General features: G+C 36.1%; 2 protein-coding genes across 4 annotated transcripts; one reads left to right on the forward strand and one right to left on the reverse strand.

Moving 5' to 3' along the window:
* The first annotated feature begins 6,830 nt into the window (after positions 1–6,830).
* On the forward strand, positions 6,831–7,826 carry LOC142624437 (uncharacterized). The gene is made up of 2 exons (XM_075798005.1): positions 6,831–7,173; positions 7,420–7,826. Exons 1-2 carry the CDS (start codon positions 6,831–6,833, stop codon positions 7,824–7,826), a joined length of 750 nt encoding a protein of 249 aa, XP_075654120.1.
* Positions 7,827–11,580: 3,754 nt separating this feature from the next.
* On the reverse strand, positions 11,581–16,545 carry LOC142644372 (uncharacterized). Of its 3 annotated transcripts, none has more exons than XM_075819002.1 (8): positions 16,424–16,545; positions 14,685–14,828; positions 14,456–14,561; positions 14,289–14,371; positions 13,829–13,892; positions 13,614–13,731; positions 12,775–12,929; positions 11,581–11,857 (listed from the first exon to the last, which is right to left on the reverse strand). In XM_075819002.1, exons 2-8 carry the CDS (start codon positions 14,807–14,809, stop codon positions 11,780–11,782), a joined length of 729 nt encoding a protein of 242 aa, XP_075675117.1. In that variant the 5' UTR covers positions 14,810–14,828; positions 16,424–16,545; the 3' UTR covers positions 11,581–11,779. The 3 variants fall into 3 exon arrangements, with proteins under 3 accessions (XP_075675117.1, XP_075675125.1, XP_075675120.1); XM_075819010.1 differs by having other exon boundaries at positions 14,456–14,566; positions 16,424–16,505; XM_075819005.1 differs by having other exon boundaries at positions 16,329–16,445.
* Positions 16,546–17,891: the final 1,346 nt, after the last annotated feature.

A 17,891-nucleotide genomic window follows, 5' to 3' on the forward strand; every position in this document is an offset into this window, starting at 1 on the left:
GAACATTAGTTCGACCAAGACATTTGAAGGTATTAAAATGATTTTTTTTTGCAATTTCCATGATATTGGTTACGTTAAGTTTCTTACTACACTGCAGAGTTGCATTTATGAATAATCACAACTAAATATATAAAATTTTGATTGAATATACAGATTAATTTCAAATTCTCATTAGAGAATAAACTCTAACTATCATCAGAAAGAGCCAAATTATGTGCTTTCTTGTTTTGATAATACATAAAAAGGTAAAGTAGGTTTTTGATGTGTTAAAATAACATATTTTTACAATAGCTGGTGCTTATCTCTAAGAGGAATCCCTTAATGCCAATGGCTCATTAATGATATTTAAAGCCATATTGTTAAAACTATAAAATAAATATGCAATAAAACTATAACTATAACTATATATATATATATATTTAAGGTTGCTCTTAAAAAAAAAACTCATTTTCCCCAATTGCCTAGGAGCCTTGACAAGTCAAAATAGCATTGGGGCTGAAGCCTTAAGAGGTTGAATTTTATAAGAATGTGGTGTAAAAATGAATTTTACCCATTCAATCCTAACATGTCACTTCATCATATTACATTTATTAAAGAATAGGAAAAACTACACTCAATCAATTCTAATACCCATTTGAAAATCCAACTTAACTATGAGTTTAATGAGATGTTATAATGTGTGGTAGGATCTATTGAGTTTTAAGTAAAAAACTGACATGACAATTTTTTTTAAATAGTGTAAAACATAGGGTTACACCCCATCCTTACCTAATTCAGACTCAACCCTTAAATTAGCTAAGGATCACAAATATCTTTTCTACAACCTACTTCACTAAAATGGATGATACAAAATTGTAAACAAAAATAACCAAATACAAACAAAAGCAAAAACTAATATTTAAAGTTATGTTTATTTGGATCTAATAGATGAGAAATACCACCTAATAAATCATAGATGCATATTGTAAATTGCATTCAATAGCAATAAAAACGGCTTGATTATTTGAATAATTGATCTTAGATGTATTGAGTTAGATGCTTCATTACATTTTTTGAAATCTCACACGTCACAACTCCTTAATAAGTATGGAAACTGCTTGGAAAAGGCTTTAGCAATACATTAAACATATATTATCAACACATGGGAGTATAAAATGATAAATCCAAATGATTCATTTATCGTAAAATTTAGTGCATTGATCGTAGGAGTACTCAACAATCATAAACCATAACAATTGAAAGCTAAAAACTTGTCATTGTAAAAGTAGAAAAGAAAAAGAAATGTAGACACATTAAAAGTAATAGGTCTTACAAAATTAGCCCCAAAAAAAGAAAGAATATCTTGCTTCTACAAATTACTTAAACAAAAATCATATATAATGCCCAAAATTAAAAAGTAAAAATTAAAAATTTACCAAAAGTTGTTTCAACAAGTTGACAGAGGCGAAAGGGTAATAAGTGGTAATGTGATGCTTCAATTTGATTGATTGTGTGATGTGTGTGGGTGTGTGATGAGTCCCACATTGGGGTATTTACTGGGTAGATTTAGGCTTTATTAACAACAACAAGGAGCCTCAATTGTGACTAGTCCTTTTAAGGTATAGTGTAGATGTGGCTAGCGCTTTCCCTTGAGTTGTGACATATAAAATCAAAGTCGGCCCGGTAATCCCGTTTAGGTTCAGAGACACTACCCCACAAAATGGGTCCTAACGAGGACGTTAGGGATTTAAGTGGGGAGATTGTGATGCTCCAATTTGATTGATTATGTGATATGTGTGGGTGTGTGATGAGTCCCACATTGGGTATTTATTGGGTAGATCTGAGTTTTATTAACAACTACAGGAGCCTCAATTGTGACTAGTCCCTTTGAGGTATAATGCAGATGTGGCTAGCGCTTTCCTTTGGGTCGTTATAGGTAACCCTTAGATCTCTCTCTCTCTCTCTCTCTCTCTCTCTCTCTCTCTCTCTTTTGGTTTTTTTTTTTTTGGAGTGAAAATAGCAATAACTTTCATTACATAGGAATATGGTTGAAGCTTAATCAAGCAATATGGTTGAAGCTATTCCATCCACACCTAAAAAGAGTCCACATGGTGAGCATATTAATTGAGCTAGTAAGTGAGCCATGGACTTACATGGGACAAAGCAAAACTACACGTCTACACCCATCAAAATTCTTGGTGTAACATCTGGCATCGTGTAAAATTACTAAAATATGACCAATATAAATTTTCATCATGTATGAATGTTGGAGTAGTTCAGGACATATATAGAATGGACGAAACCCCCTTTGAACATGGACAATGCCATTATACATGAAGAGTATCTTGTTGGACGTCATTACAATTATTACAGAAATGATCCTATAAAATACCTTGTCGCAACAGTGCTATCTTCGTGGGGAGTGATTCAGTATTTGCTTGCCGCAAAAATGTCTTCAGCCTTGGTGGAATCTTGAGAGACCATAATCGATCTCATAGTTAAGACTGTTTTACAGAGTCCCTAGTACTTGGCTGCCTTCTGTTTTGTTTGTCCATAGCAGATTATAAGTAATATGTTATTATATACAGGGAATTGATCTTTCTGTTTGCCAGTTCTTTCTTGGTCTTTAAGTTTTAACACATTAGTCCCCTCGGTTTTCTAAGTGGTATAAATTCTTGCACAAAAATTAAAACAATTAGCTCCTCATTTTTTGTACTAAAAAACTTTTTTGACCATCGCACACCATTAGTGCGATGGTCATTCTATAAGTATAAGTGCTTGTGGGGGTATAGGGGGTAACGGTCGGGGTTTAAGTCTCCAGGAGGGAGCTTTACACACATATACACTTAGATTAGGCTAAAGTAGAATTTCTATCTTGTAAAAAAAATAAACAAAACAAACGTTAAACGTAAAATGCAGAATTCTAGACAGGGGAGGTTAACCTAATGTGTTATTTGGCAAAAAAAAGAAAAAGCACATATTTTGTTTTAATGAGAGTGGACATTGATGGATAATTATAATGTGGTCCCACTTAAATTTAAATAGATGGAGCAAATTTGGACTCCAATTTCATATTTGAATTGAACAATTGGAATAATAATTATGATGTGGTTTCCACATAAATTTAGACATATGACACAAAATTAGAACTCTAATTTAGAATTTTAATTTGATTTTCTCTCAGCTTTACCTATTATTTTATATATAGATATATAGACTAGCATGTAACTCATGCAAATGCATGGATGCATTTAAAATTAAACACAATTTTATTATAAAAATATAAATAATTAGTCAAATTATTTTAAAAAATAGCATGTAACACATGCATACGTATAAATACATTTAAATTAAACACAATTTTTATCATAAAAATATAATAATTAGTCAAATTGTGTTTTTTTTAAGTAAACATAATTAGTCACATATTACCTAAATTTAATATTACTTATGATTATTTTTTTTCTAATTTTTAATAAGATAGAACTTGTGGTGATCTTTGTTATGCGGTGATTTTAATTGAGAATAATTTATTGGTTTTTTTATTATTTAATTTTATAGTTTATTAATATTAGATTCCTAGTATTTTGCATTCATTAGCTCACTTAGCATAAAGATTAAAAAACTTAAGTGGACACATGACACAAATTTAAGTGGATAATTATGGTGTGGTCTCCACATAAATTTAGACACATGGCGCAAAATTGGATTCTAATTTTAAATTCTAATTGAACTTTCTCTAAGCTTTGTGTGTGTGTATAAACTCACTTGGCAAAAAAATTTAAAAACTTAAATTAGATGAGACAATGATGCAAAATTAGATTTTAATTAAATTCCAATTTGAAATCTAATTAAAATTTTTCTCAGTTTTGGCTATTAATATATATAGATAAAAAAAAAAAAAAGGTTTTTGTGTGTGTGTGTGTGTACCGATATTGGTGATGCTTTGCATTCCTTTTATTGTACAAAGTCTTTCATTTGTCTCTCAATATTGTTACTAATATTCCCTTGTCTCATTTTCCTTTTTTTTATTTTTTTTTTTATTTTTTGGCGGAATGTAGCATTTATTTTATTTCATTTGTGGTTAAATAACTAGTTTGATCTAGGGGTGTCAATTCGGGTTAGTGTGTCGGGTTCATGTCGTGTCAAGGTAGGGATATTCGACTAAATGACTCAACCCGAATCTGAATCATTTAATAATCGTATCATGATCCTTCAACCCTAACCCGACCTGTTAATAAGGTGGGTTGACCTGACTCAACTAACTTGATACACTTAATAAACGGATTGTGTTGGGTTGACACGAATGTGACACAACCCATTTCATCTTACTTAATATTAAATATAACATCTATCTTTTTCTTTTTATTTTTTTTTATTTTTATTTTACATACCAAAAGTAGTGCATACACTTCAAGTCTTCAACCTATTTCATTTCCAATTATATTGCTTGTAAGTTTTTGTAATTATTCATTTTTTTTTAAAGTTTAAAATATAGGTTGGATATAAAAGTTATTTGAAAAATCTAAAATAAAATGAATATTATTTGTTATATAAATAAATGGATTGCGTTCAATGTGTCATTTCGGGTTAACACGAATAAATTGACGTGTCAAACGTGTTTATTGTGAGTCACGCAAGTTGACCCGCTTATGACAAGTTTCTTATCATGTTGCATCCAAGTCGATCCGTTTATGACCCAAACTCGCTAAAGCCCAACCCTAACCCCCAAAAACCAATGTCGAGTTCTTGTCAATGTCATCTCTCAATTTCAATACCAAGTCACTTTCCTCGTCAAAATTCTTAACACGATCATCTGACTTGGCAAATAAAATACACATATAATATGCAAAGTTCATAATTATTTAATTTACTTTCATCACACATGAGAGTTTTTGTCACCACATTGTGAGCATGAGTGAGGCGAGCGTTAGGTCCAGAGAAGAGGACGATGTACTGCAAAGAAGCCCTAAGAAAGTTAAAGAAAATCACCAGGATAGCTTGGGGCAAGAAAACCAGAGCCCTATCTCGGTCATGGAGGGGAGATCATTTAGAGATAAACTAGTGGGAGAGAGCATAGGTGTTTTCGAAAAAGTTTTTGATGTAGAGAATGTTATGGAGATGGAAACTATGTCAGACAATGAAGCGAATGAAGACCTTTTGGGTGAGGCAACGGTGCACCTTTCTGGAAACAGGAAAGGCAAAATCCGAGCAGCCTGGACTAATGCACTTATAGTTAAAGTATTTGGGAGAACCGTAGGTTATCATTTTCTTTTGTCAAGACTGGTAAGCTTATGGAAACTAGTGGGTAGAATGGAGTGCATTGACCTTGGTAACGAATTTTTTCTTATTAGATTTTCCATTGCGGAAGACCGAGCAAAGGTGCTAAAAGGTGGTCCATGGTTTATTGGTGGCCACTATCTCTTAATTAGATGCTGGGAACCAAAATTCAGGGCAGAGACCGCTAAGCTCTCGGCTGTGGCAGTGTGGATCAGGCTCCCGGGGCTGCCCATTGAGTACTACGAACCATCGATTTTGAGAGATATTGGCTTAGCCATTGGGCCGATGCTCAGAATCGACACTCAAACCGCAACGGAGGTGAGAGGACGATTTGCGAGACTCTGTGTTCAGGTGAACTTTGATAAACCTATCATCAAACTCATTAAGATGGTGGTATCCGTTAGCCTGTACAGTATGAAGGGATAAATGCACTATGTTTCTCGTGTGGACGTGTTGGCCATAAAACTGAAGGTTGCTCGTATAGTGTTAAACCCCCGGAGCAAGTGGAGAAGACGGTGGGGGAATCTGATGCTTCAAAAAGTCACGGGTTGGGGGAAGACCATGCGGATAGTGTCAGTGGTGATTTCGGGCCTTGGGTTCTTGTTGCAAGAAATAAGAAGCCTAGGAAAAATACAAGTAAAGAGAATAGGGCCTTTTCTCAAATAGGGAAAACCTTTACCAGCCCAAGTCAACCCAATTGCATGCTGAGCCCAACTGTTGAACCTGCTCAGTTAGACCTGGGGTTAAACAAGGAATTTTATCTTCGCTGTGATGTGACAGAAGAAATTAAGAAGCATGTAGATCACAACAACTCTTTCCCAAACCGTGAAAAGCTTTCTCCCAAGCCAAAACTTCAGAAAGGAAATGCCCCTAGCTGTGGACATCAATTCAGAAAGAATCAGGCAGAGACCGGTGGACAAAATGCTGTGAGACAAAAGGCACCAGCTGAGTGGAGGGTTGTCAATTCGAACCTATTTGGGTCAAGCACGCCTCTGAGGTTCGGCACTGACTGTGCAAATATTCCCACAATCGGAATGGAGTTTAAGGGGTTTCAAGCAGGGAGCTCCAAGGAAGCCAACTCAGCGCCGATAGAGCGAAATTTCCAGGCCGGTGCCGATAAACTAAAGGATGATGGTTGCAGCGAAGGATCGGAGATGTCGCTTGATACGGCGATTGGAATGGGTCGAGATGAAGGTATGGGTCAAGCTCTCCATAGCAAAACTTCTGAAAGAAAACAGTTGGCCGAAATATTCAACTGTCCACCACCGGAGGAAACCCAGTCGAAATCTTTGATGGAGATGGATGCTCTACGTATAGCTAAGCTGGGTCTCAAAAGGATCGATCCGTTAGCTCGGTCATATAGAACTGATTTTAAGGAAGACGATGTCTCGATGGAAGCAGAAGGGCCTTCCTCAGAGGCAAACATGCATGCTGTTAAGGGAAGTGAGAGTCTTAATCCTTCCAATTAAGCTGCTGGGTTAATTTTTTATCTTTTTATGTTAATCATGAATTTTTTGAATTGGAATTGTCGAGGTGCTCTTAGTCCAAATTTTTGTAATGTTGTTAACGACATGATTCATGTACACTCCCCTACTATTATGATCATTATGGAAACCAAAGTTTGTGGTGACAGAGCCAAAGGGATTGTTGATAGAATCCATATGGATGGGGCGATCATTGCTAATTCAATTGGTTTATCGGGTGGTATGTGGTTGCTGTGGGACTCTAATCAGGTGGAGGTGGTTGAGCTATCTTTGACTGAACAAGAGATTCATGTTAGTGTATCTTCCACTAGCAAGCCCCACTGGTTGTTATCAGCAGTTTATGGCAGCCCCAAATTTGCTGAAAGATGTCTCATTTGGGAAAATCTCAACGCTGTAGCTGATGCTCATTCCATGCCTTGGGTCATCGCAGGTGATTTTAATGAAGTCCTAATGGGTGAGGATAAATTTGGGGGGAGACCAGTTAATTTAAGTAGGGCCCTGCGTTTCCAAGAATGTTTGGATCACTGTCGAATGATTGATATTGGATTCTCGGGGCCTCGATACACCTGATCTAACCATGGGCCTTTGACTCGGCTTATTCAAGAAAGAATAGACAGGGTGTTTGTCAATGCCGAGTGGAATGCTCTTTATCCTGAAGCTACGGTGTTTCATTTAGAAAGGATTCAATCGGATCACTGCCTGGTCAAGTTGTGTATGGATAATAACCAGAACAGCCAGTTCCCTAGGCCGTTTAAATTCCAACCCATGTGGCTCTCCCACCCTTCTTTTCCGGGTGTGGTAAGTGATGCTTGGTCAAGACAGAATTCTCTGAAGCAAGCTCAGTCAAATTTCACTGTTAAGGCCAACGCATGGAATAAGACTGAATTTGGGAATTTGTTTCATAGGAAGAGGAGATTGGTGGCAAGGCTGAAAGGAATCCAAGAAAATCTTTCCATTCAGCCTAATAATTTTTTGGTGGATTTAGAAAGAAAGTTGCGGATTGATTATGCCGAAGTAATTAAGTTAGAGGAAGAATTTTGGGCAATGAAGGCTCGGATTCTTTGGCTTGTTGAGGGAGATTGAAACACTGCATTTTATCATACTTCTGCCCTGGTTCGTAGACGAAGAAACCGTATTTTATGTATGAAGGATAGAGTAGGGAATTGGCTGCATGGAGATAGAGAAATTGCTGAATTCATTAGAAAGGGATTTATGGATCTGTTCACTTTAGATCATTGCTCGGCCTCTTTAGCAGATTGGAATCCTCCCTATTGGCACTCTTTTTTAAATGAGGAAGAAGCTACGTCTGTTGGCAGCTCAGTGACGAATGAGGAGATCTCAGCTGCTCTTTGGGGGCTGAAGCCCTTTAAAGCCCCTGGACCAGATGGCCTCCATGCGGGGTTTTTCCAACGGTTCTAGTTGGTTGTTGGGGAATCTATGAAAAAGGAGGTGAAAGCTATTTTTAATTCTGGGAAAGTCCCGGAATACCTAAACAAAACCCTCATTACACTTATTCCGAAATGCAAGTGTCCTGAAACTTTGAACAATTATCGCCCAATTAGTTTGTGTAACACAGTGTATAAGGTGGTGACAAAGATAATTGTGGGTCGCATTCGACCTTTGCTGTTGAGACTTATCTCTCCCTTGCAATCAGCCTTTGTGCTAGGGAGAAAGGGTCTAGATAATGCAATCATTGTTTAGGAAATTGTTCATTCTATGGCCAAGAAGAAAGGAAGAGGGGGGGTAATGGCAATCAAGTTGGACCTTGAAAAGGCTTAAGACCGTCTTAAGTGGAGCTTCATTAGAGACACTCTTAAGCTGTTTAGAACTCCCACCACCTTGATTTCCCTTATCATGAGCTGCATTTCATCCTCTTCCATATCTATTTTGTTCAATGGGGGTGCATTAGAGACATTTAACCCTTCTCGAGGAATTCGCCAGGGAGATCCTCTCTCGCCATTTATTTTCATCCTTTGCATGGAGGTTTTAGGAGCTCTTATTGAAGATAAATGCCATGAGAAGCTTTGGAACCCGGTTAAATCATCGCAAGGAGGCCTCGCCTTTTCGCACTTATTTTTTGCGGACGACCTTATGCTCTTTGCTAAGGCTGACCGGAAAAATTGTGTAGCAATAAAAGAGGTTCTTGACTCCTTTCGTACATTATCAGGGCAGAAAATTAGCGAGGAGAAGTCTCGGATCTATTTTTCTCCAAATGTTGATCAGAACATGAGGGAAGAGCTTTGTGAGGTGTTTGGTTTCCAATCCACCCCCTCCCTCGACAAGTACTTGGGTTTTCCCATTAAACACAAGGGCACCACTCAAGATTTTGGTTTCCTAATTGATCGCATTCAGAGCAAACTAGCTGGTTGGAAGGCAAACTTGTTATCTTTTGCGGGCAGAGTTGTTTTAACCCAAGTAGTGACATCTACCATTCTTAATTACACAATGCAATGTGTGGCCCTGCCTCCTAAAATTCTTGATGGTATGGACAGATTGAATAGAAACTTTCTATGGGGCTTATCGGAGAGGAAGAAAAAGCTTCACCTTATTGGATGGAAGAAAGTCACGAGAGCGAAGGAGGAAGGAGGCCTAAGTATTCAAGCGGCTAAACCTAAGAATGATGCATTATTGGCTAAGCTGAATTGGAGGTTCAAAACTGAAAAATCTTCCTTATGGGCCAGTGTTCTATCCCATAAGTACCGTGGATTGAGGGGAAGAACCACTAACCTTCTCAAATCCACTTCCTGCTCTTCCACTTGGTCGGGTATCAAAAAGGGAGAAATCATTGTTAGTAAGGGTGCTAAGTGGGTAGCTGGGAAAGATAGTGATCTATCGCTTTGGTTTGACAAATGGTTGAGCATGGGTTCCCTTAGAAGCCGTATCCATGGCCCGCTTAACAGAGGAGAGGAAGTTTTCAGATTGAAGGATATAGTTAGTTTCCATGGTTGGAATTTGGATGGGATCTCCGTTTCATTTCCTAAAGATATTCTTATGGAAATGAAAGCCACTCCTATTCCCTATTCCAAGTCAAGAGAGGATAGGCTATCATGGAGCTTATCTCCCAGCGGTGAGTTTCAACTTAAGGATGCATATCGGTTAGCCAATGCCAGTGATAATTATCCAATGGACCGTCCATTCAATGGAGCGTGGGTGTGGAAAATTCCAAGTATTCCTAAAATCAAATGCTTCCTTTGGCAATGTTGTCATAAAAGTATTCCAGTGCATGGCCTCCTCACCGAAAGAGGTATGAATATCTCTCCGTTGTGCCCCCTATGTAATTTAGCCCTTGAGACGGTCAGCCATACTCTTAGGGACTGCACAAAGGTTCAAATTTTCTGGAATTCTTTCTCTCCCCCTTTTTCTGGTTCTAGTTTTTATGACACCCATTTTCTAGACTGGTTGAGGATAAACTGTAAATCTAAGCAGCAGTGTGGTGTTTCTGAGTTAGATTGGGCCATTGTATTCCCTATAGATGTCTGGTGTTTATGGCTGCATCGGAACAGTGTTGTTTTCGAGAAACCAAACATTTGCAAAGACTTAAAGGCTGAGACCTTAGCCAAAGCTGCTGAGATGGCCTACCTGGGCATCACCAAGAAGTATGATCAAACAAAAATAAAGATTCAAGTTAGGTGGCTGCCTCCACCCCTCAATTGGTTTAAATTAGATTCAGATGGTTCGTCCATAGGCAACCTTGGCCTGGCTGGAGGAGGTGGTTTGCTTAGAAATGAAGAGGGAAAATGGGTGAAAGGATATGCTAGAGCTATAGGTTGTGCCACTAGTGTTGCAGCTGAACTATGGGCTTTAAGAGATGGAATTCGCCTATGTATCTCCCTTAAAATCCCAGCGGTGGTTTTTGAACTTGATGCAAAGCTGGTTGTTGATCTTCTGAAGAAAGACTTGGAGAAAACAAATGGAATTGATGTACTGGTAGCTGATTGCAGAGGACTTAAAACAAATTCCTTTGGTGCGAATCAACATTGCTATAGGGAGGCAAATAAGTGTGCTGATGCTCTAGCGCGTAGGGGAGCTATTATGGCTCAAGATTTTACTATTTTTATGGAACCCCCAACTGATGTTGTTTTTTTGCTTAGATTAGATTCTGCTGGAACTTTGTATGATCGTTTTGTTTCCTCTGTTGCAGAGGGCTTTTAGTTGTTAATGCAATTTCCTCTTTACCAACAAAAAAAAAAAAAAATTTACTTTCATCAACACATATAATACACTTATAATATGCAAACATATATCTTTTTACGATTTTACCAAAGAGGGGAGTTACGGATAAAATTGATTTTTTGAAAGATGAGGAATAATGACACAATTAATAGTCGCTTAATAACAAAATTAAAATTAATCCAATAGTTGAAGGATCAATTTTTTTTTTTTTTTGATAGGGTTGGAGGATCAAATTATTAGTTTAACTTCCATTTAATTTATGTGCTCAAGCTATGAAAAGGGTGTCTCGTGAGGAAGAAATAAATACGTGCAACTAGAAATTTAAATTAGCAATTAGAAGCCACGCTGGTGCTTTGAATCCCAATTGACTCAAATATCCAAAGTGCTTGCACCCCTGAGTATCTCTTTAGAGTTTGGACTACTCTCTGTTGAGGGCTTATAGCCAACCCAAAATTTTTGGACAAAAGCTTGGTTGTTGTTAAAGTAACAGAACTAGTTAAAACTGAAGATGCAGCTGCATATCTAACAAAGAGAAGACCTGACACCAATCACCAAGTCCAGTCCCATTCCTTGTGTCATATGCAGAAAAATTTTGAATGTATATTTATTACATAAAATCATTACAGTTGATTGGATGGTACTAAGAAAGGTCAGTCCAGACCTATTAGATTCAATGTCAATTCACTTTTGTTAAAACTTCTGGAAAGTTGTCAGAAATTCAAATAACTATTCAAATGGACTGTTATGTACAGAAAAATTAATGAGTAAATTTCAAGACATTACATCCAATTTTATACTAATTAGAGGTATAAAATGAATTTCTATCTATGTACAACTTGCTGCTACCAATGCCTAAATTATTTTTACATATAGCCATTGGGTGCTGTTGCATCAGAGCCCAATTTACAGTCAGTTTGTAATGCAGACAACCATGAGTCCACCTGAAATGGGAAAAGGGGGTGGGGGGAGTAAAAAAAAGAATATCAGAATACTTAGTTCATTAAAGTAAAATTTGCAAGATGCACCATGAATATGCCACTCTGCAAAAGGTAGTCCATTATTCAATTTTTAATATAACAGGAGTTTTTTCTTGGTTGCTCAATCGATGGGCTCCAACATAATTCCATAAAACACAATCCTGATAACCTATCCTCACAAATGACAAACCAATTTTTCATGATATTCAGATTGTGGCTGCAAATGCCATTGGTTATTCATATGCAACTATGTATATACATAAAATGAAACAAAAGGGCAAAAATATGTCTGTAACCACAATCCTGTATGATGGATCATGCAAATGCAAGTCTACCTGTATGATCATATTGATGCAAGAATATCAGTGCATATGCAACACACATGACCATGTTTTGTAACTCTAGACCTATTAACCGCTATGCCTCCTCCCTAGCATTCCTGATCACTTTATTATGAACAAAATTTTAACATTAACATTATTATCAAGACTAGGATACAGTTGCCTAAATCATCTGCAAGACTGCAACAACTGTAACAGAAACCTACCCAAGTTTTCCAAAAGCTTGTTTATCTTCTACGTAGCTTGCCAATTGGAATAGTTATATGTTAGCAACTGTGTGCTTATCACTTAAAAGATTTACATATGTTAAAACTTACACCACCAAATAATATCCAAGTACTCGAGACTAAAGGAAAATATACCTTACAGACCTCAAACCATTTATAGAAATTGTGTGGACAATAAATATAGATGATACTTACTTATCAATATATATATATATATATATATATATATATATATATAGATGATACTGAAGTAATGGTCAATTCAGCGAAGCATATAACAAAGTTCCAGACTTACTCAAATTACTATACATACCTGAATCTTAGAACTACTTGAGCACTCATATCGCAGTCCGAGGCGAGTTAGGATATAAAAAGCATAGTGCGTCTCCTCATCTTCTCGTGTAAAGCTTGGCAGAGGACCTATTTCAACAATATCAGGCAGGAGGGTGGAGTCTTGAGGGCTCAGATCTGCATAAAAGTTCTTTGAGCTCATTAGGAAGAAAATTAAAAATTGTTCTGGACTAAATTTTAACATTAACATTACTATTTTAGGTTTGAAACAGAGCCCTCTCTTTTTTTTTTTTTGATAAGTAAAACAGAGCCCTCTCTTATCAACTGCAGACTCCAATTTGATATCCCATTTAAGGCTAATCATTGCTTAGCTAAAAATTTATCATATTAGATCATATTGGATAACCCTAACAATATTATAACAGGAACCTTGTTTTGCTTTCAAACTTAAATTGGACAACAGTGAATGATACCCTTATGCATCACCAAAACAAGTGGTGCTACCAAGAGCTGAAGTAACAAATCTATAGAGCATAATTTCTATTCAGCAAGTTGTGATGGTTAAAAAAAAAACCTTATATAACATCTTTCTGACAATGGGAGGTTTTCAATGTTATTATATCTTATATAAACCATTGAGGTTCTCCAATGCTATAGTATCTTAATGGTGGCCCACTCTATGTAATGAAAATTTTGCAAAGTCATTGGACATGAAGTATCGTGGCCATGCCATATAGAAACCAGAACAGAGAAACCTCGATGCGGCTTACTTTCATTACAATAACATAAAGGACAACCAATTACCAGGAAAACAAAAATTAAAGAAAATACCAATAAAAAATTAAAAAAAAAATCAATTACCTGTTGACAATAAGTAGAAGAAAAGGCATGGTCCTTGAAGGACAACAAAGCGAGGAAGCCAGTCATCAACTTCCGTATCATCCAAAGGGGGAGGTTCTCCTGGTAGTGCTGCCCACCTCTGTAGGCAAACCATTAATTAAGCTGGTGAGGTGCGCAAAATTATACAGCATGAACAGATGCAAAAACACATTTCTGATGTGAAAAAAAGTCACTACAGTTCGAATGTACAAATAACCAGCCAGACGAGCAGACCGCAAAATCTGATCAACATTTTCCAACCTGCATATGTTAGGAAAATTTTATTGTTAATACAAAGAAAATAGAAAAATTGCAACCTATTGTCTATTTCACTATGAAAAGATGATGGTAAGAAACAAATAAATTTCTTCTTTACTTGAAGTAGCAGTTACGAATATATACATATCACTCAAACTCGTAAGAATCACATAATCTTTTTTTTTTTTTTTAATAAGTGAGAACCACATAACCTTTAGGTTGTGTGGATGTGATTATGAGCTCTGACACATTGAATGAACAAGCAAAGTAAAGTAAGACTCCAAAAAGCTAATCAACTTGTGTATAAGTTTCATTTTCTTGGCCACATTAGAACATAAAGACCTATCCTAACCCCACCCAAGCCGTTTGACCAAAACTCAAGCATCAATTCTTTCTTACTGAGCTTTCAAGTGAGCTTCCCTCTCTTCTAAATCAGCAAGTTCTGATTTGAGTGATTCTACTTCTAAAGCAGACAGCACAACCTGCAACCAGAAATTTTGGTGGTCAATATTCATGGAAATGTCACCTTTACCAATTTAAAACTATTAACAAGCTGTTAAATCAACCTTTTCTTGACCATCATTGCTAGAAGACCATGGCATCCTTCGTAAAGTAAACAAATTCAACATGTAAGCAGCACTTCTTAATTTTCTTCGAGTCCAGCTACTAGATCTATGCTAAATCAGATAAAGAAAAAATAAATTATACTCCTTGTTCTTAGTTTCTAAATTTAAAATCTCTAAACCTTGTTCTTAGTTTCTAACACTTCTTTTTTCCAAAAATAAATTAGAGTACCTCGAAGAATCATCAATTTGTGGTTGCGAAACAGATGAAGTTAAGCTTGGATGAGAATCCACTCTAGATGTTGAAGCTTTAAAGTGATTTGAGATAACCTTTATCTTCCCAAGACCATCATCCATGAAGCAATAACTTAACGTTCTAGAAGACAGTGCAAAACAAATATAAGAGAGGGGAGAGTAATGAATAACCAATCACTAAACAATAACTTCATATAGGCATAAGAAAATTAGCATTTCTTCATTTGCTACACTTTCTGAGAACCCTTTATTGATAGTGACAGATAATTATTTCTCCCCTTATAACCACAATAAAAAATAAAGCTGGAGTATAGATTCTTTTCTTTTTCATATATATGCTTTATCAGCACCCCAGGCACTAGCAGAGAGAGAACTAGCTGTGAAACAGAGTCCTAGTTTTCCGCTTAACAGACTGTGACAATGGTATGACTATAAGGCACTATTTCTTCACACAATCAAATGTTCATTACATTTCTTTAAAGGTATGCTGTTCAAAGACTTTAACTCCTTACACAAAATTTCAATGTTGCAATTCCTTATAAAGGAAATATATATATCTGAAAAATTGTTGTGAAAATCATAAATTGATGAGAGTTGCAAAAAGGCTTTCAACTGAAGCATTCTCATGATAGAAATTCTTCTCATGATAGAAATTAATGAAAGTGAGTCAGAAAACATGAAAGGTACCATGTTTAGTTATACCCACTCTTGAGGGAGTGGTGCAGGTGCTAAAGGGAATCAAAAGTAGACACCGTTGTTAGATGGATGGAATCAGATCATAAAAGACGATGAAAATTCTAGCTACTTCATTGATTCTTTTGATCATACCTCAGCATTGATAATAAAAAATCTATACTCCAAAAATGCATCAAATAAACACACAGGGGATTCGGAAATCTCACTACCTGACTATTCACTAAACCTTAATGCTGAAATCCAGTTGTATGCTTAGGTGCTACATAGTTAGACCAAGAAGTCAAGAACACACAAGAAAGATCAAACTCAACCTAAATCGTTCCATCAGCTATGCAAATCCCCATCTCCCCTTCCCATTCTTCCCCAAACCCATCTCCACACACAATCTATTTGTGCATAAATCATTATTCTTTTTGCCCCTTCCATGACCATACTATATTTCTTGCACTATCAATTTCAAATTACATTAAATCAAGTAGTTCATTTGACAAGATCTACCATGCCCCCACAAATCAAACGAAAAGGAACCCAAATTTTCCATGATGACTAATTACAAAACCCAGATATAGAATCTTTGCAACAAGGTTTAAGGAACTCAATTGCCAACACAAATCCAAACCCATCAAAAGTAAATGAATCAACTTCATAATTCTCCAATTTTTAAATCTTAAAATTAACCCCCCCCCCCCCCCCCCCAAAAAAAAACCCTCCCTTGGAAACTTCACCAAGTATTTCAACAAGATTTTCTGAAAAGCACTAGCTTAAACTAACAACAACAAATCAAATTGCAAACTATACAACAGCAAATGAATAACGACAAATAAAATAATCCCATGAATCTCAACAATTTCATATAGCACAATGTTTCTTTTTAATGAAAAAAAAAAACAAAAAAACTTAGATTGATCAAAGAATATAGGCATACCATATATAAAAGTTGCAGATTTTCTAGCAAAGAAAAAGAAAAAGAATAAGATAAGAACTTTGATGAAAATAAGTATTATAAGGAGAAACACGTACATGTAGAAAGGGACCTTTTTTAAGTTAAAGGAAAAGAAGAAGCTAATGGAGGTCTTTCACTTCACGGAAAGCTTTTGACCATGAGGAATGAATGGGAAACTCAAGTATGTAATACATGTCTTGACTGTTCGGTAGTGTATAGCAGTTTGCTTTTTCCTGTGGTGGTTACCGTGAAAAGACCATTTTGCCCCACTTTTAATCATCCTAGTTTACTTGAAATGACCCTTTTGCCCCCTTTTATGCGGCAGAGTGAGTGATGGGGGCTTGATGATGTTGGTATTTACATGCACATGGGTTATACAAATTACAAAGTCAAAACTAGAAAAATAAACACACACACATACACACACACACATATATATATATATCAACTAATTCTACATCAGATTCTCCAAAAATATACTACAGCTTAAAGGGCATTTGTTTATTTGTTCTGTTTTATCAAGTAGGTGAAATCCCTTTGAAGCATCTTAACAAATGTACATGTTTAGCCGATATAAATATATACATACATATATATATATATATATATACACACACATGTACATGGGTATTTGTTAACAAAAACCTTTTCACAAGGGTTGAGGTAACCAATAATGGCAAAAAATACAAAATGGCACACCCTACACTACCCTGCCCTACTTTAAAGGAAAAAACCAGCTACTAACACTAAAAAAAGGTATTAAAAATTTTAGAGAAGTGTTATGTTCACAATATTTTCACAATAAATTATAAATGAAAGGTTATTATTAGCTATTACTAGTGGGCAAAAGAATAATTTCAATAATAAATTTTTAATTAGAACCAGTAATAATTTACTATCTAAGATTTGCCGTGAAAATATTGTGAATATAACTTTTCTTAAAAAATAACTCCCCATTCAAGAGAAAGTCCATACCAATTTTGTCCCATTATGTCTTCTCGAAAAACTTATCTCAAGTGTCCCTTATCTCAATTTCACCATTCTCATTAGTTAGTTGTGAGCTGGCAAAAAAAATCCTAAATCTTTCTTTAATATTTTTTATAAAAAAATTAATCTTTTGACATTTTTACAATTTTACAATTTGAATTTTTGCTATAAACCCAAAATTTAAATATTCATAACAATAGAGAAAGAATGCTGCATTTTAAATATTTTTTAAAAACCATTAAGGCATTGATATGTGTGTACAACTTTGCATGTATATTGTGGGGACTAAGAGGGCCTAAGCAAGTATTTGGGCCTCGGCTTAGTTGATGGGCTCTAGTTTGTTTTAGGCTAAAAGCCTCTTAGAACTGTAGCTTGACCCACGAGATGAGAGCCCGAGGATTCGTCCGAGGACGAATATCTCCTCGGACAAGCCCACGATGACCCTGGGATTCGCCAAAAAGATCAAGGCAGGGTTACGTAAAAACTGTTGGTTAAAAGGGAGACTTAAGCGCCCTCTAGACGCAACGGTATGAGGGAAATATCTTATGAAAAGGCTGC

Source organism: Castanea sativa, chromosome 1, assembly GCF_040712315.1.
Source record: "Castanea sativa cultivar Marrone di Chiusa Pesio chromosome 1, ASM4071231v1".
NCBI classification, from domain to species: Eukaryota; Viridiplantae; Streptophyta; class Magnoliopsida; order Fagales; family Fagaceae; genus Castanea; species Castanea sativa.